General features: G+C 41.5%; 1 protein-coding gene across 24 annotated transcripts in view; it reads right to left on the bottom strand.

Moving 5' to 3' along the window:
• CAMK2D (calcium/calmodulin dependent protein kinase II delta) overlaps positions 1–22,743 on the bottom strand; it is a 151,654-nt gene that overhangs the window by 31,098 nt on the left and 97,813 nt on the right. For 5 of the 24 annotated variants that reach the window (XM_075750992.1, XM_075750981.1, XM_075750985.1 and 2 more), the window contains 7 exons: positions 17,026–17,128; positions 10,715–10,798; positions 9,689–9,783; positions 8,936–9,058; positions 7,835–7,918; positions 7,061–7,103; positions 2,983–3,020 (listed from right to left, as the gene is read on the bottom strand). In XM_075750992.1, the coding sequence (XP_075607107.1) occupies positions 2,983–3,020; positions 7,061–7,103; positions 7,835–7,918; positions 8,936–9,058; positions 9,689–9,783; positions 10,715–10,798; positions 17,026–17,128 (570 nt within the window). Of the gene's footprint in view, positions 1–1,434; positions 1,468–2,982; positions 3,021–7,060; positions 7,104–7,834; positions 7,919–8,935; positions 9,059–9,688; positions 9,784–10,714; positions 10,799–17,025; positions 17,129–21,866; positions 21,940–22,743 lie in introns of all 24 variants that reach the window. The other 19 variants (XM_075750998.1, XM_075750997.1, XM_075750987.1 and 16 more) reach the window with 7 other exon arrangements.

Genomic DNA, 22,743 nt, shown 5'->3' on the forward strand with positions numbered 1-22,743 from the left:
GACCGTAGAATCATTATCGGTCTTTTTTTTTTTCCCCCAATATATTATTTAAAAATATGTTAAGAAACAAAAGCTGTATCTTGGGACTTAATCTTTCACATGGTCCTTCTGTAACAAAAAGTTAAAGCACGCTTCACGTTGGGGACACTAGAAATCTCCCCACTGGTGGTACCTCTCCGGTGACCAGCATTTGGATGCTGCTACCACTGATCCTCCATCACCAAAATTCTACGTTCACCCAAAGAACAGGCTATTTACCTGTATAATTACAGGTCTGCTCAGACCCAACCAGCAATTTTTGCTTTTCAAGGAGAGCTGTGTTTCCCAGTGAAAGGTGTGGATGAGGGATATCGATATATGAGACCTTACCACTCTCTACAACTACCTCAAAGGAGGTTGTAGTGAGGTGGGTGTTGGTCTCTTCTCCCAAGTAACAAGCGAAAGGACACGAGGAAATGGTCTCGAGTTGCATCAGGGGAGGTTTAGATGGGGTATCAGGAAGACTTGCTTCACCAGAAGAATGGTCGGGCATTGGAACAGGCTGCCCAGAGAGGTGGTGGAGTCACCATCCCTGCTGGCGTTCAAAAAACGTGTAGACACAGCACTTTGGGACACGGTTTAGTAGGCACGGTGGTGGTGGGTTGAGCTGATGATCTTAGAGGTCTTTTCCAACCTTAAAGATTCTGTGATTCTGTATTTGCCTTTGCTCTGCCAGCAGCAGCAACAGAAGCTGGCCGGGCCATCACCAACGTCTCAAAAGTCAGATTCAAAACCGTAATAAACAGGAATAGAGTAGGTTGTTGTGTGGGATCACAGAGGCTGAAAACTGTAGAGCAGGTTGAGGAGGAGGAAAAGTTATTGAGACTGTTGGTTGGGACATCTTGTGACCGAGCCCTGAGCTGTGAAGAAAGCTGGCCGGGAAATCGTAGTACGGAAAGGCTGCGAAATTGGATTTTTCACTCCTGAGCATTTTGCATGGCATCTTGGTCTACAGTGGCTCAATTAAAGCGATACTATGTCACTGCGCACTGTGGCTTGTGTTACGTTTTGTGATATTAATACTATTAGCTTTTAACATAAGGAGGCTTTAAAAATTAATAGAAGGCTGTTATAAGATTACTATTTTGTTACTATTTTTATTCACTAAGGACAGCTGCATTGGCCAATGTTACATCTACTTTTTCTGGTTTTGTATGTCCCCAGGTTAAAAAAAATAAATAAATAAAAAAACTTGCTTGAATGAACTGCAGAACAATTCACTGTGGACGGCATATAGCAACTGCAGGCTTAAAATTCACAAGGTGGTACTTTAACGTCTTGCAGCTTCTCACAGGATGTTAACAAAACTAAATGCAACTGTTCTGATTTTCTGAGTGTGAACGTTTCACAGGAGGAAAAAAAAAAAAAAGAAAATCTGTCGATAAAGATCCTCACCATCATCTGAACACTCGAACTGGACTTCCTTTTCTGAATTGACCAGTCAGAGAGAAAGGAAAAGAAGAAAATGTGACTGGTTGGATTTGAAGTATCAATGCATGGAGTACAGTATATTTCTCTTTGGCTTTTCTTAAGAAAAAGACAGCTTAAGCTGTAGGAAGGGGTGGAAAAATGCTATGGAGTATATAGTATCGCAATAACAGAAATGGCAAAAATAGACTTCCCCAGATGTAAATTTACTCCCTTTGCTCCACATGACCATGCAGACAAACAGCAGACACATAAAATGTGCCGAAAACCAAAGTATCAAATCCCAACAAAGTGTAATTTAGGCAAAATTTTGGCAACAATTGTTTCCAACATTATAATCAAAATTGAGCTATAACAAATACCATCGTAGACCTGTAGGAGGAATGATATTTAAAAAGGAAAAGCTGGTCAGAGTACATGAAATTTATCTATTTCACAATGAAACACGTTAAGGGTTTTCACAGGAATGACAGAGTAGTACTGAACGTGTGCTTCTCCGTATAACTAGGATATCTACTACTTGGCAGTGAGAAGCATGGAAATCGTCGTGTACTCACTTCATTTTAAGTCAGTCTCATGATTTTTTGTGACGGGAAAAGTGTGCATAGGTGGGAGAACAGGAACAAATATACTATGAATCTGGTATTGAAGTATACAATGTTTTGTTAAAGTAAAAAGTTAGAATTAAATAGGAAATTAAAATTCAGGTCAAAGACACACTTCTGAGTAAACACACAGAGCACAGAAGAATATCTTTTGAATCACATAATGAAAGCTTATTTTAGTCTTCAGGAGTCCTCTGAGAAAAGAAATATTTTTCATTGCCGATTTTTTTTTTTTTTTTTTTCTGGCTGTTTTTCAAAGTATTTATCCAGAACGTTCATTTGTGAAGCATCTCTCCTCCTGCAGGATCTGGTGACATGAGAATAGGAGCTCTAAATCACGTATGAAAGCTGCCAAAATGTTCCCTTCTTAGCAAGGTCTATTAGTCAGGATGAGCTGATTTGTTGAGATAGTAAAACCCCTCAAGTTCTGCCAAATATAGCGAGTACATCTGGCAGAATACACCTCATGTGGAGCCAAGCCTACCAGTAAACGTTTGGTCTTCCATGAATTCTAATGAAAAGTCAAGGGGAAACAGAGAGGCAACAGAGCTGCAGACAAACATTGATACCTAAAAAGCTAACATGCCCACCACCAAACCATTATTTATAAGCTAATTAATAACGTCGAATCATTAATTACACAATCATTCTCCATTAAAATAGCAAGAAAAACATTTCCTCCAGTAGTTTTCTATCTTCCACTTATTAAAACGCTTGGTTTTCAAATATTTATTTCACTTTTTAAGCTTCACCTACTAACTTCACGATCGCTGCAAATATACGGTAAGAAGCACTTATGAACAAATTCTACAAAGGAAAGAAATAACATTAATCAATTCTAAAAAACTGGCAGAAGTTACAGACAGGTGGTGACTAATAAAACATACTTTAAAGCACGTATTTAACCTACCTTAACTCCATCCGGCTTTTTCAGTAAACTCTTGGCTGCTGTAAAACGAGACAAATAATTTCAGCATCGGATGGTTACCACCGAGGCCAACCAGCTGCGCAGCAAAACCCCATCGCCTCCCAGCCGCAGATACGTTTTCAGCTTTTATTTCCTCCTTTTATTGCTCCAAGTATAGGAAACGAAATATTTAAGAAACTACAGATACTTGAGGTTATCATACATCTCTCTTTCCGTTGATTAAAGCTGTAGGTTAACTGTACTTGTACAAGGAGAGACCTCCTTGGGTGGCACAGAGGAAATGGAAGCAGGTTGAGGGTAACGGCAGCAGCTTTGGATACTTTCATTTTTTTTCCAGCCGCAAGGTGTTCAGGATTGTTGAAAGTTTGATACGACTATGAAAAAAATACTGTTCTGATGGCATGGACTTTGCTCAGGAGTTTGCAGAGCCCACTGGCATCTTAACGATGTTATTAACAGGACCGTGACATCTAAGTAACCAGTCCCAGACCCCTAAGGTACCTGCAGAGTGCACTGGGGTACAATCCTGTCTATTCCACCTCACGAAAAGTAAACTGGGTTTTGAAAAAGCACCTCTGAGCAACGGTGCTTTGGGGATTTCCCACCACGACAGCATCGGGCACCTCGCGTGAAAGGTCAGGGAAGTTGCAACTAAGACGGAGGAACAATCTGGTAGCGAAGGGGGGTTTGGAGGAGTGCTTCCTAGGCGCTAAGAATAACAAACGCTGGACTTGGCTTCCATTCTAATGCAGAAAACCCGTTATTTTCTCAATCACGTTGCATACTGATCACGTTTCCTCAAAGCAGTGGAGACCGTCGGGCAAAATTTCAACTTGCCCTAACGTTATCTATGTGTTAGGCTTTCAATTCCACCCCTACAAAGTGGCACCAAGAATGGGGCCAAATCATTGCAAATGACCAAATGTGGAGGGCTGACGTGCCAACGAGCACACGGCAGCTCTCAACCTGAAAGCATCTGCAGCAGAAACGCACGCCGGGTGACCTACCAAATTCAAATAAACTAGTCACTAAAGCGTAAATGCTTCATGACTCACTGCCAAAGACTTGACGGATAATAAATTACAAAACAAGCCTGGCTTTTTTTGGGGTTTTATTGCTCTTTATGACCCAATCTTCCTAGCAGGAGGTGTACGACGGCTTAGGTTGTAAAAGTGCTGTTCTGTATTCGCTGTTTTGCTTAGAAGTAGGAAACCTTTTTGAAAGGGGAATGCTGCAGCTAAAAAATCTGGCATAATTAAAGGGAGACAGTCCTGACACGGAGCTCCCATCATTACCAGCATCCTTCTCTTTCAAACCAACCAAAAAACCCCCCAGTTAGACCTTGCAAGCCTAAGGCTGCTCAAACGAGCTGCGGATATCGGAGTTACTGAGCGTGTGGTTTAAACTTGAAGTTAATTTTTCTATTTGGGGCTTATTCTCTGGCTACAGCTGCATTAAGTGCTCATTTAGCGCTGGTTCAGAGTACAGAAAATCTAAGATCACATTATTGTGGTGCTTCCATTTAAAAATGCTTATAATGTTTATAATTTCATTAATATATCAGCCCTCCAAATGCAGTTCATTAATTACAGACATCAGCCATAAAACTCTCACATTTTAGATTTACAACTAAAATGAACAAAAACAAATTTGCCTGTACTATGCAACGGGACCATCACGTGTTTTTATCTACAGAAACAGGTAAATTAATATTGGAAACAAATTGTTTTGCATATATTTTTGAGACTGCATCCTGTTGCTGCGTGTGCTTACAGGAGCTGATGCAACGTGACCTTAGATTTTGCATTACCGCAAATATTGTGGGCGCTCCATTAACTTCCGAAATTCATTTAGGCAAAGCGAAGGGGAGGAGGAGCTATTTCTAAAACCCCAGGCCAAACCCCTGAAGTTCATTGCTTTCAAAGCCTGTTTTATGCCATTAGCCCTTACAAAAATATAGAAAAAACCATAAATTAGTTCTTATAGGCTGCCGTTCGTAACAAACTAGGTCCTTTTGCTAGAGCCGAGCATAAAACTTCCGAGTTCTTTTACTGTTTAACAAACGTTAGATGTTAGATGTAAACATTTAAATGAAAGCCGGTAAAATGAGGGCACCAAAAGCAATAATAACTGCAAGGATTGTGTTTACGGCATTGCCAGCGTGTCCTTCGAAATGTGCCTAGTATGGATTATTATGCAGTATTTTGTGTTCTAGGACGTATTCCATACTCAACTGCCTTTGTCGGTTTTGGCTTGGAAATGTATTTTTAATAATATTTTGATGCATCTTTCCGTACGCACGGATATTGCATACGAATCAAATATTTAAAGAATTTGCAGTAGCAAAGCAATTAGCATATTTCTAAATTAAGCCCACGACGAGCGATTTCTTGCAACTACAAGCGATAGCTATAAATAAGATCTAAGGCAGCGCGAATAGGCCAGAAAGCAGACTGAAAAGAAATGGTGTTGTGACAACATGTAGAAATTAAAGTGATTTAGGACAAACAGCAATTTTGATTTAGAAGAGAAAAAAAGATGTTCCTTTCACGTGCTGAGGGTCTTACCTCACAAGAAATATATATTCCACATAAAAGGAAGAAAGAAAAAGGAAAATAAAACACTTTTATAACCACATCGTTATGGACAAATGACCTTCAAAAGCATGCTTTGCAGTGAAATACAATGAATAAACAACTGGAAAAAATAAAACGTCATCAAGGAAAAAACATGGGTCGTTATGGTGTAAACCAGAGATGATCGGTGAAAAAAAAATCCAAAACAAAGCCAAAAAAAACCCCTGTTTGCTTTTCATGCCGAAGTACTATTTTAAAATTACTTCAGCTTTTTTGGGTTCATGGAACTTGAAAATTGCCCCTTACACAACAGACGGTGACATTATGAGAAGTGATGAGAAATGATCTATTTGTTTGATATTTAATAATAATAATAATCCATTTTTACAAGATACGCAGCCTACAGCATTCCCACCTTTAAAATGAATTGGCTGATACCAGCAACTCATTAAGCATTAACCCAACGTAATTTACATAAGCGTAGTCTGCTGTGTTCTATGTGTGCATTAAATAGAGGAACCTAACTCGGAAAGAAATGGTATTGCAAGTATTATGCAAATGGAACAAGTTGTTCTTGCATTCATGATTATATCACTTATTTTGGATGATTCAGTGCTTATTAGTATTCAAAACATGCCCAAAGCACTATCATGCTTTTGTCCGTAAATTAATTTACGTTCCACTCCAACAGTTACATCACAGAGTAGGAGGATACGTAAAATGACTGATTGTTAAATTTGGTGTCCTTTTTCACTGTTCACTTGACATCTCACATGGCAAAACGCAAAATCCAGCATCGCATCGAAGTTTTTGCAATACTACCATTGAGGACAATTCTAACTCTACTAATGGCAAACTTTTTTCAGCTTTTGCTATTAAAATTTCTTTCATGTAAAGAACTAAATTTTACAGAGATATCCCTGGAGATTATTTCATAAAGACGAAACATTTCTTGTTGTATCAAGCTAGACATTAGAAGAGAAGGAAAAGACGGACCCATTTTACTACATTTCTTACTCCTTAGGGCAAAGCAATAAAGAATGAATGTGCATTTTTTATTTTTTTTTTTAATACAAGATGCAACAGAATCCTGGAATGAGAGTTCAGGTACATAAAAATAAGTTTATAAATGTTGTTTAGTGATACTTAGGGATGTGGAGCTACAGGCATTATGTTCAATTTTCCTCCCCCGAAACAGACAGAAAGGGACCGTCTGTCTTTTGACAGATAACACTAAAAAAGTAAAGAGAAGGAACTTGCATTCTGCTGAGAAATGAGACTGTCACCTACAGGAAATGCTATCTGGCCCAAATAGTTTAAATTCTCTTGTTTGCTTCTGCAAAGGAAACAGCTTGAGATAGAGCGTATTTAGATGCTCCCGAATTACAAAGATCTTTCTGTACTAATAAATCCTAATTAGATCTTAGTCATCACAGGCATCAAAACATAAAGACCGTTATTAATCTGGAGCTCAATGAACATACCTGAGAAATTTCTGGTAGCCAGCATAGTTGTCAAAATGGCCCCCTGTGTACACATACATTTTGTCAAATTAGCATCACACTCGTGTAAAAATGCTGAATACGAACACGACACAACACAAAGGAAAACACACGCGTAAATGACATCAGGCACTAAATTACTCCTGAAAGAATGGACTGTCCGTGCATTACCTATCATACGTGATGCCACGAGTGCATAGATTGTAATTTAATCTTAATCACACACCTACCGGCACTCCTGACTATCTCCAGTATCTACCAGTTGTGAGTACGTAATGCACAAACCACGAGTATTCACAGGCACGGTAAGTGTCGGCAAAATACACCGCTGAATACGAAACAGACTTTACTAACGTGCTTAATTCTTTTTTTGGGTAGGAAGAGGAGTTTATCAGTAATGTGCTAATTAGAAAAGTTCACATCTGCAATCTCCTGTCTGGTCAGGAGAAAACAAAGGATCATCTAAAGGAATAATCGTAAGGATTTTCCTTCAACAAAATATTTTAATGTGTATAAATGAAGATGATAGTTATTATTTTTCATCCAACCAAATTATGCTAATTTCTATTCACTTTTGCGAAAAGTTTTAGATCCTCATGCTCAAAGCTGGTCTATCTATCTAATCGTTGATCTAAGCATAATACTCAAGAAAAAAATTTGCCTAGCGACCATTTGTTTTACACACGGAATACAAGCCGACGTACTTTCATCTCTCCAAAATTAGCTACTCATCCTCGCACAAGTTTTCCCTCTTACCTTTAGTTTTCTTCTTGCATTGAACTTCTTCAAGCAATCCACAGTCTCTTGTCTGTGCATCATAGAGGCAACAGTCGAACGTTGCTGGGAGAAGAAAAGAATCCTTTTAACGCACCCAGCCAGCCACCTAGCATTTGATTTACTCCACAACATACAGATTACAACCCACGTGGTCCAAAACTTGGGACTTTAATTTCTACCCTGCCTGACTATCCCCTTGCGCGGGTTTCTACACATTTGGGAAATTTCCAAATCAACAAACCCCAGGTCTCATTTTACTCAACCTTTCCTATGTGTAAAGTCCTCCTGAAAGAAACAGGGACTAAGAAAACCAGAAAAATCTTAGAACTTGGGTGACCCGGTATAATCATCAAAGTAATATACTGAATTGTGATTTTGGAAAGTACGTTTTAAAACAAGAAAGAAACTTTTCTTTACCATTAGTGGTATTAGGTGAGGTAGAGCAGCAGGAAATATTTCAGAGAAAAGTCAGTGGTACCTGCATTTCCCCCGTAACTCAATGTGCATCACAATTTTAAAGGCAAGAAAATGCAGCCTGCTGGAACGACTAGAGTTGGGAACCAGCTGTATTTCTCACTGTGGCTTTCAAAGTGTCAGCCCAGACTACCTGCAAAGTCACCGTGTAGAACGTAGGAGATGGGAAGGTAGTCCTGGATCCAGTAACGGAGAGGCAGCCCCTGCCGCTTGCAAATTGACTTAATTTCCTGCCTTTACACTTCATGCTTCTCACAAAGGTTATAGGGAAATGAAGATGTAAAGCATTATCTAATGGAAAAGTGCTTTCTTGTACGGTTTTTCTTCTCTGATAATTTAAAATAATGCTCTAATTTTGGAATTGTTGCACCACAGAGTCAGGCAAAGGAGATCGTTTCTGCAAAAAATCTTATCCCGGGCTGAGACCTCACTATACAATGCTATGGACTCTAAAACTGTCCAACTACAGTTTCACACTCCCCTAGTTACACAGCTGTGAGGGTAAGGACAAAAATTATCCCCTAAACACCTTCAGCCTATGCTGAAGTAAACCGGAAGCTGCTTCGTCTGCCAAATGGTTCTGTTACATGTGTGGAAACGACTTACACAGATCCATGGATGCTTTAGTGCTTCTGACGCCGTGATACGTTTTGCTGGGTTGATGGTAAGCATCTTATTGATGAGGTCTTTTGCCTCAGGAGTCACTGTATCCCATTCTGGTGAGGGAAACTTGAAACAAACAAACAAACAAACAAACCCAAAATGTACGTGTACATTATCTAGTACAATCTCTACACAATTTTACCTACGGATTTTTATTGTTATTACTTCTGTCACATTAACTGCTAGCCCACCTGACCAGTTTTAAGGGCAAAAATGCATTTTTCCACAACTAGGAAAGTTTGAACTAGCCGGTTTTATAAATAACGTTTTTCTCCTTTACTATTTTGACTTTTTATTTGCTTCAAATGCACAGCATTCATATATTTACAGTGACATGATGCCAACTGAAATTCCTAGCATAAAAATCTTAATGCTAACTGTATAGTTACTGTATAGAAATCTAACTGGTTACGAATTAACACCTCCCTGCTCAGCAAAATATTCAGACATACACCCAAAGTGTCTGCTCAAGTGCAAATGGAATGAAGGAAAAAAAAAAATTTAAATTAGCATAGGATGCTCCCCTGCCAATAAGGTTCATGTTACTAAAGTGACATTTATTATATTGAGTGGCTCATAAAGATAACCAATACAAAAACAATTTAGGAAATAATTCTCATTTCACTTTTCACACTAAACCCCTCCTATTTAGAGGTACAATTATAAATAATTGAATAGACAGAGTACGGTACGTACATCATAAGCACCAGCCTTGATCTGCTGGTAAAGCCTGTGCTGGTCTTCATCCCAGAAAGGAGGATATCCCACCAGAAGGATATACAGAATGACACCTGCAGAAAATTCACAGCAGTAAGTGATTTTAAGAAACAAACCCCAGAAATGCATTTTGCACCTGACAACCTTGTAGAACGAATTACCCCAGCTACTGAAAAACTCTGCCTATTCATACTGGCGAACATACTCAATTCACAAGATAATCTCCCATGCAGAGTGTGGGCAATAATGAACATCTGATATAACATCAGATCAGGAACACTGAAAACGTCTAGCTAGCTGGAGAAACAATTTTGCATGAGCGTGGACGTTCTAGGAAAATGCATTTTTTTTTTACCCCTGGTTTTGTCATGGCTTGCATTGGTGTCTGTAAGATTGTGTTTCTCATGCAAAGAAAAACTGGGCAACGCAATTTATCTGTATAAATCTATGGTCAAAAGGAAATTATAAAGTCCATCTGCTAGTCTTACAGAGATGATTCACTATCATTAAAGACCAGTGCTTCCATAAATACAAGCAAATAAGCGTGGGTAGAAGTCAAATAAGGAAACCATCGGTTGTTCTCAGCTAGGTAGCCACCACTTCATTTAGTTTCACAGTTTAAAACTGCAGCTCTAATATATCGGTCAGATCAGATTTTAGGCTGCTTGTGAACCAAAAGGCACAGCTCACAGTATGAATTGTTACGTTTTTCTAACGAATTAGCCATCATACGCCTGCAGCTACTTTTTTAATACTTTGTGAAAGTGTGTTGCGTTGACACGGCCAGGGAATGCCGTGGTAACACATCTTCACAAATAATAGTAATTAAAAATAAAATCAAGCAGGTAGAATAACAAAAGATCTCATGACCTCTTCTAAAAATTAATAATGAATTTTACCAAATACGTATTATCTGATGCAGAATATCATGTATTCTGCACATCATCACTCTCCCTCAAAACACTTTACGGTGGATTGAACATAGTCTTCAGAATAATTTCTTACCACATGCCCACATATCCACAGGTTTTCCATAAGGATCTTTTCGTAACACCTCTGGAGAAAGGTATCCTGGAGTACCAGCAAAGCCTGTCAAAAAGCAAGGTAAATGTTCTCAGAAGTTGTATGCAAAAATCAAGCGATTCTCATCTCAGCCCACAAGACACAGGACATTATTTCCCAATCCATCGACCACTTAGCGCTTCATTTTGAATTTTTCTTTTTATGGCGAATCACCTAGAAGTAACAACAATGGGAACGCTTACGCGGACTCTACGCATCCCTTTCTGCATGACGTCTGGTGAAGTCAAGAGGAGAGCAAAAAGCCGGCTCGTTATCCATCTAGCACTCCGCATTCAACAGCGGTGTCAAGGATCCGGTGACAGTGGAGCAGGGGAAGACTTCCAGAAAGATTACAAGATAGCTGATGAAATTTCTTTCGTGACTTTGGCATTACTGTAAGCTGTAGCGAGACGCCCAGAAGTGAGGTGCAAATACATTTGGCCCAGGGTCAAGGTCAAAAAAGTTAGAGGAGTAGTGGGAGCATGGGAAACATTATCTGAGTGATCCCCTTGGAGATACTAATTGAAAGAGAAAATTCACAGCACGCATGCCAAAGACTGTTACTGGGGTTTTTTTAATCATTAGCCTAATTTAGGCTATTCTAAAATAGCCCCAAACTATAGAAGTTACGGCAGTACACATGACTGGCATGGAATTTCTGGGAGCCCATCAGCTGTGAAGCCTTAACACACGCAGAGTACTTCCACTGACGTTTATGGGGAAGTAATTACCAGAACAGAAGGGCAGCTACGCTGCAGTCCTGTAACTACTTAGGGGAGGGCAGATTCCTGAGTTAACACCACGCAGGGCTAGATTTAAGGAAAACTTATGTATAGAGAGATCTCTCATTTAGAAGAAAAAAAAAAAAAAAAAAGTAAGAACACCGTTCAGATTTCTTCACACAGAAGTGGCAACTCAATTCAGGCAGTGCCAGATGGTGGCAAAGTGAATGTTCAGAGATGTTCAGGATGAGCTTTCACAGGAGCACCACCGGCCGTTAGTTAGTAGGAAGGCCACCAACTTGGGGCTCAGCCTTCGTGCAGCCTTTGCAGTTCGTACTTCACACTGCTACTTCTAACACTACCTTTCCACTGCAGAACTTGCTCCTGGTTTCGGCAGGGACAGAGTTAATTTTCTTCCTAGCAGCTGGTATAATGTTTTGGATTTAGGATGAGAATAATGTTGATAACACGCTGATGGTTTCAGTTGTTGCCAAGCAGCTTCTCATACGGGTCTGCCAAGGAGAAGGGTGGGGGTGCCCAAGAAGCCGGGAGGGCACACGGCCAGGACAGCTGAGCAAACCGGCCCAAGGGATATTCCATATCACAGGATGTCATGCTCCGTATATAACTGGGGGGTGGGCCGGGGGGCAGGGGAGCTCAAGATCTTGCTGAGCATCGACTTTGGGTGGTGAGAAATTGTGCTGTGCATCACTCATTTTGTACATTCTTTTACCATTCTTCTTCTCTTCCTTTTCTGTCCTATTAAAGTGTCTTTATCTCGACCCCCCGAGTTTTACCTTTTTCAATTCTCTGCCCCATCCCACTGGGGGGGTGCGTGTGAGCCGAGCGGTTGTGGTAGCTGCCTGCTGCGTTAAACCACAGCAACTCATTTCTGTGAGGTCATCCTGCTTCTGGAAACCTCCTTGCAAAAGTTCACAAAAAAACATCTCCGAAGTAATCTAGCCTTTAAAATTTCTGTTCTTCATTCTTTATTCATTACCAGCAGTGATGCTTTCTCTTAGGAGAAATGCAAAATGTAGGTATACACGTAGACTGTAATTGATAAAAACTTAATGACCAAAACCATCCTGTACCATATCAGTTAGCATGTCTGTTCTTTCAAGCATCTTTGCCTAAAATTAATGCTTGAGAATTCCGGAAAGGTGAGAATTTGGTGGCTTTCACGAAGGACTACGTGTCATTTCTGAAATACCACACTGGGTTCCACAAAACTTTCGAGAGATGCTGATAATGTATCAAGTGCACAGCCACAGAAAAAGGAAGCCTTTGCCCTGCAGCTGGCAATCATTTTAGAGTGGGAGGAGGAAATGAAGGAACACATTCTGTATTTTCTACTGAGAACATAGCTAAAATATTTCCATGAAAAATAAGCTTGGTTTTTTGCAGTCTCCTGATAGGAGAGCTATGAATTGTTAAAGAGTACTATCATACAGGAAACACATCTTAAGCTCGTTTGAGAAGCTGAAAAAAAAAAAATATGTTCTAAGTAGCTTTAAATAGAGCGATGCTTTGTATCTCTTCTTGGCTGTAGTCCTCCACATTAATATTTTTCTTTATTTTAAAGGGGAAGTAAAGTTGCCTTGACTTTCAAACTTACCGTAGCTCCATAAGCATCGCTATGCATCACTTGAAAATAAATTTAAAGCACAAATAAATACAGTACTTAGCTAACTTTATCTCCTGATGAAGATGCAGAATGGGTCTACACAGAAATAACTGGTATGGTTTTAGTACAGATTCTGAAGCAGTTTAAAGCAGCAAACACAGAAGAGGAGTTCACAGTCATGATTTCAGTGAAAAAAAGAAAAAACGTACTGAAATTGTTAACTGTTGTTTATGAGGTAATTCTATAACTGGTCAGAGGGATCCCAATATGAGCCCGTCCCTTTCAGAAAACTATTGCTAATAGTAGTAATTACTTTAGCTAAAACCACTTGCAAAGCTGGAAACTGTTTGTGACTGTACAGTGTCCAGAAAAGCCTGCATCACCTCGTCCTCCCGGCGTTGTATGATTTCAGTAAGTACCCAGAGGCCCAAGACAAACGCTGTGCTTCGTTGAGTTCAGTGGTGCGTGGGTACACGAGATGGCATGTTACTCAGCCTAAAGAACTCACCATCTCAAAACCCTCTTATGCAAAGATTAGGTATTTTAACTTCCTAAACAGCGAGCACATCTCTTGAGTCAAACCTGCACAACGTAAACTTGAATTAACATAGATCTATCTTAAATGCTGCTCTAAGATCTGCCCTATGCTATCATCACCTCCCTGCTAGCCTTACGGCCTCTCAGCACCACTCATACAAGGATTCCAAAATAAAACGGCAGAATAAACCACGTTGGCTTAAACAGAGTAAGTTGTACATCTTTGCTAACGTACCTCCCTTTGACTCAAGGACAAAAACTCAAACGAGCAGTCTGGTGAGAAGATACGGAGCAGGTGGCAGCAAGGGGCAAGAGCAAGCTGCGAGCAAGTATAGAGCAGCAGCCTTCTCTCCCTGCACAGCTGGGTCTGAAAGACTGCCTGCATACAACCGAAATCTAACGCAACTAGCAAGCTAATTCAGCGAAGCTACTCAAATGACTCAAGTGGTGCGTATTTTAGTCCCAGTCGCAAGGCTGGACTTTAAAATGAGATGCACCTAGGACTAAATCTAGCTACCAGGGAGTTCACTGCCGTCCTGCCATTGACTTCCACAGGGCGCAATGGCTCACCTGCCTGGGCGAGTAAGTCGGTGGAGCTCGCCGGACACTCTCCCAGTACACTAAACACCTGCTAGCAGGGTGGGGAGTTGCAACTAAACCCCGAAACATTTTCTACAAACAGGCGAGGAACAGGTTTGTTTTACAAACACGCAAACCAGGAAAACATCCTGTTGTACCCAAACACACAGAGCTCTACCCAGTTTCCTGCTGAGGCATAGCCACGGTTTAAGCAGAAAAGCGACGATCACACCAGAAGGCTACACCCAAAAAAAAAAAAAAAAAACCCCAAAGACCAAAACCACACACTATTGCAGAGCTATAATTAGAATCAGAGCACACCATGAGTCACTAAGTGCTGCAGAATCCAGGGGAAAGCAGAAAAAATCTTCTGGAAGGAAGCAAGAAAAAGTTCAAAACGTCAAGCACATCGGAGTTCGTGGTTTGCCTTGTTAAAGCAGTCCTAAGATGAAGGCAGGCACTCAGACCATTACCGAAAGGTGTTGCAGAAGAAGTTCCAGAAAAGCTACAGAACCCACTAGTCTTAGCGAATACCACAAACTAAAAAAGACAGCCATACTCCACTGCTTTCTTTTTAGCACCTTGCTGCCCATTTACCTCTTCCTTCCCTACACGTTTTGAACACATTCTGTTCAATCTCCTTTCCACCAAGTCCAGGATGGCAGTCCTCATGACGCTACGTGTCTAACCAAGCACTTGACAAGAACCAAACGACCAAAAAATAAAAGGGCAAGATTTGACAGGGAATTGCAACCTCCTGTGCATCACCTGCATCCCCACAGACGTATCATCCACAGAAATATCCCTGAAGTCAAGTTCATTCTGCTGATTTTTCTTCTTGAGATGCTTCCTGCTTACCTGATGTTTTTGTCATTATAACAAATGACTCGTGTGTTGTCTTTTTTTCTATTCCGCTCCTTTTGTACTGGTCTATTTGCTAATGTGCAAAAGCAATCTCCTCTCTCTTTTGTGGATTATTGCAATCCATTTATATAAAGGCTGGGATTTAAAACAACGGGCTAGCTTATACAGCTACCAACATATGTCCAACGGTACTGCCTGGGCATCCGCATCTCGTTATATCCTAGATTTCAAACAATCTCTCAACCTGCACAAAATCCTTTGTGCTTTTATTCTAAGCTTTGACAGCAAGCTCACCATCACTTTGTTCAATTTTAAATTGCACTTGCTAGCTGCTGCAAGTGAGAATAGGTAGCTGCTATAAATATTTTATTCTGTATTTTTTTTCCTTCTGGGATTTACAATAAATTTTGTCTTGTACTTCACATCTGTTCCAAGAGGGTGGTATGCGAGACAGACGCATCACGTCTGTACACATCCTGTCATTTAAAGTGATCGGTATTAAATCTTTGTCACCATCTTCCCTTGAGCATCTGTTAACTGTAGCAAACAATTTGCAATTAGCATTATTTTTTAAATGAACAAAACCCCAGAAATACTGTAGTGGAACCGGAGAGAAGTGCATCATATTTAACTCCCTGCCCCCGCCCTCTTCTCATACCCCGAGGGGGAGCACTGTGCGGCACACTAAGATACATTCCAGGTACCGATTTCGGAGACTTGGTTTTCCAACATTTCATGAGCAGGTCTGATGCACAGAATATGCTCCCCATGGCTTCCACATTCCCATCCATCTTTCTCACCTTCACCATCAAGCAAGCATACTCTCGATCGCTTCCAAATGAAGATAATGTTTTCAAAAATCACTAATGTGGCTGAGAAACTCCAGTCCCGACTTCAGAAGATGTTTGTAAGCAGTGGACAGACAACCCTTTCCAGACTAGCGTGCAAGGTTCCAGATGCTTTTAACCACCCCTCACCTTCCTGGGTTTATGCTCTCTGTGATCTATTGCATGAGTTGCTTATATATTAATGATTATACATTTTTAATCAGCCAGCTTATTTTGACCTCAGTGGGTCAAAGAACAGTTTTATCAACAGTTTTACTTGCAGGTGTGAAGGGGCCTCTACAGTCTTACTCCTCAGTCACCCAAGAACCTACCTGGAGACCACCCATCTCCCTCCCAGGGTCTACACCCGTGTTTCCTTCCCCTAGATACCCAGGGGAAAGCGGGGGACAACAGGCTTGTGCGCGCCTAAGTCAAACTTAGGGGCTGACAAAAGCTAGGACAAGCCAGGAGTCAGGAAACCCGAGTTTCAGGGTCAAGAAATGTCAATGGCACTTAGACTACCTGCATAAGGGACATTTGTAAAGCTATATTTACTAAAAGCACGAATTTAAAACCCCTCTTCCTCCATCCTACTCTGTACCAGTACCGGCAAAATCCCCGGGATTTACACGGTTGTGCCAACAGAAGAGACTTTTGCCAGTTTATTTGATGTCGTTTGGTAAGGTGATTTACCTTTGCTAGTGAAGAGGAGGCTATGAGGCACAGCCGCCTCTTGGCTAAGAGAGCTCTGAGATTTGGAAATGTAGCCACAGGTCACTTTTGAAGCGTTGGGGGATTTTTGTTTGTTTGTTTGGGGGTTTTGTTTTTTGGTTTTGGTTTGTTTTTTTTTTTAACCGAATAAGGTCTGCTGCCAAGCTCTGTTTAATTCAGTGAGAACTGCAAATAACTTTCTTCCTGGAGAAAAAGGTCTACAGCGTAGTCAGCTGTAGAGACTGAACTATAAAGAAAAATACCCCTTAAAGCCACATATCAAGTAGTCACACAGCTGCATGTTTTACACTAGGGTGAGAGTTGGGCAGTTTGAGAGGCTTAATGGCTACGCTGAATAAATGGTGAGAAAAAAAAATATTTACTTACCAAACCAAGCCTGTTGTTCTCCTTGGACTTCTATAGCCAATCCAAAGTCTGCCAGTTTTACCGCTGCTCCCTTGGATTTGCTAGCTAAAAGTAAGTTCTCAGGCTTTATTCAGAGAGAGAAAAAAATTGAGATGAAAAGATAAGTAAATATATTTTAAAGAGATTTTAGCTTTTTTTTTTAAGTTAAGGTAGTCTGGAAGAGAATAAATACTTGGAGGAGTGAAAAAGAGAAAAAAAACCATGCATTTTCTCCATGAAATTGCAAAAATTGCACTTCCCGTTCCTACTTGGAAAGAACCACCAGGCCTGTAAACAGCCTTCGTGATCCCCTGAGAGCGAGACTAAGGACGGCGTGCAGATCTACGAGAGGAGGAGGAGGAGGTCGGCCAGGACGCTCGTATGGAACTGCGACACCTCTTTGGGCAATTCAGAGGCTCCTAAGAGCTCACAACCAGAAAAACGCTGCAGAAAACCCCCAAAAGACACGTATTCTTTGATTATTAGTCTAACCTAGGCAGTTTGCAGGATTAGGCATCTGTAACTGTCAAACATCAGTATGTTTTGCATGACAGCTTAACAATAACAGACGTATTATTATATTTGTATTAAGAGGGCAGGTGTATTTACATTGCAAATCTTTCAGCAAAAACCAACATGCCCACGTCTGTGCTCGCAGAGAGCCTATTACAAATAACAATATAACTTTGCACAAGTTCCCACTTGGCTTTTTTTTTTTTTTTTTTTTTTAGGGTATGTTGGTCACATCTGAAATCAAATGTTACAGTACATTTGCACAATTCAAAGTAAAGGATTTGAATGTAATCGTGGTGTTCATTCTACTGTTCATAATGTGTCCTTTTAACTTCATTTAGCAAATACATCAAATGAAAATTGTCCAAAGATAACTTTCTTCTAGGAACCTTAACTTTTTTTTTTTTTTTTAGAAAAAGCAACTTACAAAATACTGTAGAATTTAATAGGTTACTTCAGAGAACTGTGACCTCTATAGTATTTTCTTGCCATTTCTTTCTTTCCTATCTCTGTTATCTTTAAAAAACGTTTTGTTCTATGTTTACATAGTAACAAAACCCGCCTTTCAAGGGTATTGCTGTGACTCTTTCAGAAGCCATTTTTCTAGTGATCCATCCCAAGGGAATTCACTACGTCCAGTCTGGCGCTGGGGACCCAATCCTGCAAACTCTTCAACGCATATTTCATTTTAAACCCAGCAGCAATCATATACGTTTCCAAGAGACTACTTATGTGATTACACTTAATCCCAGGCAGGTTCCGAGCTTGGAAACAATTAAGATCATAAGCCTCTTGCAGCAAAGGCTATCTTTAATGCATCTGTCAAGTATCCAGCAGAATATGCTTGAGCCTAATTAAGACCTCAACCACCCTGATACTTCTATTAATTAACAACACAACCGGCCCTGACAAACTCTTTTCCCTCTCACCAAACTGTAAGGGAACATTTTTTCAGCGCTTTACAAACATCGTTGTCTCACTCATCCCTTTGTTGCTACGTCACGGAAAAGACAGTATTAAAAACCTTTCATCAACAGTTACTTGATGAATCTTCTGTTTCCACATGTTTTAAAAACTGAGATTAAGGTCTCAGAGTATAACATAATCTCTATATTCACTAAAATGATCAGTCACCACTTCAACTAGATTCTATCAAACACTGACTGAAGAGCTGAGGACCCTTCTCTAGGTTCATCAACGCTGATTTAAGCAACGTCACGCTGCTTGTCAGAATTTAACTACACTAATTTCAACATACAGTCACATACTTCCCAAAGGTTTCCTATCAGAGTGAGAGACATTTACAGTAATTACTTCCTGGAATGCACTTCTGAAATAAACCTCTTAAAGCAATGGATGATCCTATCTGGTTGTGACCTTCAGCAAGCCAAAAGCAGCAAAACGCCTCACCATCTTGGTTGAGACACAAGTGCTAACCTACCAAGCGCATACCACTTCGCAATGCGTGAGATTCCATTCAAAATAGTAGCTTTGTAGTAGTTTTTTGGCTGGGGGTTTTTTTTTCCTTTTTTTTTAATTCCATTTCGTGTCTTTACCCTGCCGATCAAAGTGCTCTGCAGAAATACCGCTGTCAGGGGCGAACGTTTCAACAGAAGCTGACGCCGACTTCCCGATTTACTCCTATGCCGAAGACGACAGCCTTTCGGGCGACGGTGTGTGGGACTACGTGCTTGAACAAGGCGCAGCTGTCACTTCAGGATGACGAGAGGCGTACGAGATAATTATCGGGCATTAACTTAGAATGACTGCAATTACTTGGAAAACATTAACAGCCCAGCGTAGGCCACCCAGTACTCGTACTGCGGATTCAATAGTGTCACCTCGTGTTACCGTAGACCGGCTGCAGTCAAGCATGTAGAATGGCAGTGTTAACTACTGAAATTACTTACAAATAAATTAACGCGATTTATGCCTTAAGTTTTCCAATGGTCCTTAATTCTTAGAGATCAAGTAGTCACGCCTCTGTGTATTTTTCCTTGAACATAACTACAGCGTCCGCTTTTTGGGGGGAGATGCAAGACGGTCGTAGAGTTTCACCAAAGCAGCACAGCTGCTGATGGCCAAGAACTGGAATTCCTACATGAAAGTGCACTTTTACCATCTGTTAAAGACAGACTGCCACTAACAGGTTAGTATTTTTTTTTCTGGATCGAGAATCCACCACCATTCTGACTTATACCAAGGATTACAAACCGAGCAGCAACAAGCACTTCTGCAGGTCGTAAGAGGCTTCAAAAGCTCCTGTTTGCTACTAAATTATGCTAAAAGGAAAGTTAAATACAACAAGATTGTCCAAAATCTCCTCGTCTTGTTGCCCTTCCCACCCCTAAACATGCCATCAAATCCTGGTCTGAGTTATTGGAAAAAAAAAATCCATCGAGTTTTGCAGTTTAAGGATCCATGCCAGGCCATAGCCATCTTCTCTACACGTCTTGTACTTCTGCTCTTGGCATCTGCTTTTTGGTACAGATTGTTCTGCTGGGGTTTCACCAGTCTGCTCTTTCACTCTTTGGTTTTTTTTTTCTTTTGCCAAAATAGTAACTGAGGAAGGATGGCTTTCTGCTTCCTCAAGTTTTCACTTTCAGAAATGAAATTGGGTACTACAGCTTGGCAGGAACATTTTTTCTCACATTGTTTTTCCAATTCATCCTGGATTTGCCAGAGTAAGAAATCCGCACATGGTTCGGAGCAGGGAACAGCTGGATTTAATTCATTTCCAAAGAAAAAGTTATTTTGTGCGAATGTCTGAAAAGTACTAGAATGCATTCCTTATTCTGTCAGCTTGCACGGCTACAATCCCTTTTTTTCAATTCCTTTTCACGCTAGAAGCGCAGTACTGCACGTACGGTGAGGACAGAAGTCGCTGGAGCAGCTGGACAAATGTGACATTCCTTCATTTAAACTTGTTCCGCGTTATCCGGCTGCCACGCAAGATTTATGGATCGGATAGAGACTTGTCAGTCTCCCGTTGTACAACCGTGACACAGGAAAATCCAGAAGCGCAAAACGGGTAAAGAATTTTGTGTACGTGTCTTTGAAATCCATCCCGTTCCCTGAGCTTTCAGAGCGTCACCCTTTATGTTCCGATAGGACAACAATAGAGACTTCATAAATTGGGATAATTACTGTAACAGCTGTTTATTTGGGAGTGAAGGATGGCAAGAAAGATGACGGCGTTCCGGTTCCAAGGTTATTACTAATGATAACCGCTAGAAAACTCCTACCCTGGGCGGAAACTCCTGCTCCCCGTAACTCACTCAAAGGAAAGTAAGAGACAAAGCAGCTGTGGCAGAAGGAACCGGCGTGTTTCACTGCCTCAGCCCGCACGCTGGCTTTTCTCTCCTGCGTAAAGGACCTGGTATTTCTGACAGCGCACTTCCATTTGATTTCAAAATAAACAATCTTCTTTACTTGAGGACCTTGAAGCCCAAGTGCCCAAATTAAGTCCTCTCCCTCATCCTCAGCTAGTTTACTACCAGCTTGGAGACAAACATGTCTCTCTGAGCTTCCCAGTAAGAGAAAGCGATCTTTACTTGTTTCTTTCCATGCCAACAGGCTTTCAAAACAGCGAGCATTTCCGCCGCAGACGTCTCCGGCCATTTGGATATGGACATGGTTAAGAAAGAGGTAACGCTCTTCTCAACACCAGAGTTTTCTTTCCGAAGCTTCTAACCCACCGCTACCGTTTGTCCGGAAGGAACACGACTCCTCAGGTGATCGTGGTGAGAACACCGTAGAAATTCCCGCTTTCTAAAGACGTTGTGTAGCCCAGTCATCATCTGGAGGAGAGAGAGGTCTTTGTGCCAGCGATCGCACGGCAGCCGGCCTTTCGTCACTACGATGCGTGACATGCAAACGCCGCTGTGCTTCCCAGAAGCACTCCAAGTTACGCTGATGAGAGATGCAAAGTTCCCCCCACACCCTGCCCCAAAAGCTCTGGATGACAGAGAGGAAGATCGTGTATTCCTCGAATACACCAAACGCTTGAAAAGCAACTCCTGTCCTCCCCGGCGCTGCCAGCAGACTCTGACGGCCATTTTCACAGCCCGGATCTGGACAGCTAGGTGTTGGCAAGCCTTTGGCAGGTTTTCTCCGGCGAATGCTAGCGGTTCGTTCTTGTGCACGGGTATAAAAAAAAAAAATAAAGGGAAGGAAAAAAAAAAATAATAACAAAGAAGAAAACCGTTTAGATCTCCCCTGAGCAAGGCTCTGTTTCGCCGAGGGTCTGCTGCTCTCCGGAGCGGCTCCGGCTAGGGACGACGGCTCGGCGGGGCAGCAGCAGCACTCACCTTGAGGTCGCGATGGACTACGCCCATCTGATGGCAGTGTAGCACAGCCTCCAGGATCTGCTGAATGCAATGACTGCATGCAAACACCAGGGGCGGGTGTTAGTTCCAAGCGCTCGCTCGCCGCCCCGCACGCCCGCAGCCAGGCGCCGGGGTCGGTGGCGGGACCGGGCGGGAGCCGCCTTCCCCGCTCCGCCCCGCTCCGCTCCGAGCACGACGGCCTCAGGCAGGGACCCCGCACCGTGGCGGCGGCGGCAAGGGGCCAGCCGCGGAGAGGTGCTTTGGGTCGGCTGCTTTTTTGGGGTTTGTTTTGTGGTTAATTTTGGATATTTTTTAATTTTTTTTTTTTTTTTTTTTTTTAGCGACAATTTTTAAAAGGAAAATTGTCAGGAAATTTTGCCAATAATTCGCCGATGAGGTCGTATTAAATGTTTGGCATCCTCTGTACTTTTTTCTCCTTTCCATACTGAGAGCTCTCTCAGAGGCGTTAGAAATTGTAGCCGCCATTGAGGCAACACAAAAAAAAAACAAACCAACCCAAACCAAACGCCACTCCAAGCGAGGCGTTTTAGGTCAATTATTAACTTCTGGCGGTCCAATTGAGCCGGCAGTTAGCATCACTTGCCTGAGGGTTCGTCATACTCTAACGCAGCAGTGTGCGACCGGTTGTTCTGCTACTGCAACCCAGGGTCTCAGAACAGAAGTGGCGTTTAAATCTGCAAGCTGACATACATCACAGCCAAAGTTCACCTCCATGTGCGTACACAGCGATACATGGACAGCCTTAATAGAACACCAGACACGTTGGACAGCATGGGATAAATCCAGCGCCTTGGAAGGAGATTGTTTGGGGTTTTTTGGGTTTTTTTGGGCAACCATT

Source organism: Balearica regulorum, chromosome 4, assembly GCF_011004875.1.
Source record: "Balearica regulorum gibbericeps isolate bBalReg1 chromosome 4, bBalReg1.pri, whole genome shotgun sequence".
Classification (NCBI taxonomy): domain Eukaryota; kingdom Metazoa; phylum Chordata; class Aves; order Gruiformes; family Gruidae; genus Balearica; species Balearica regulorum.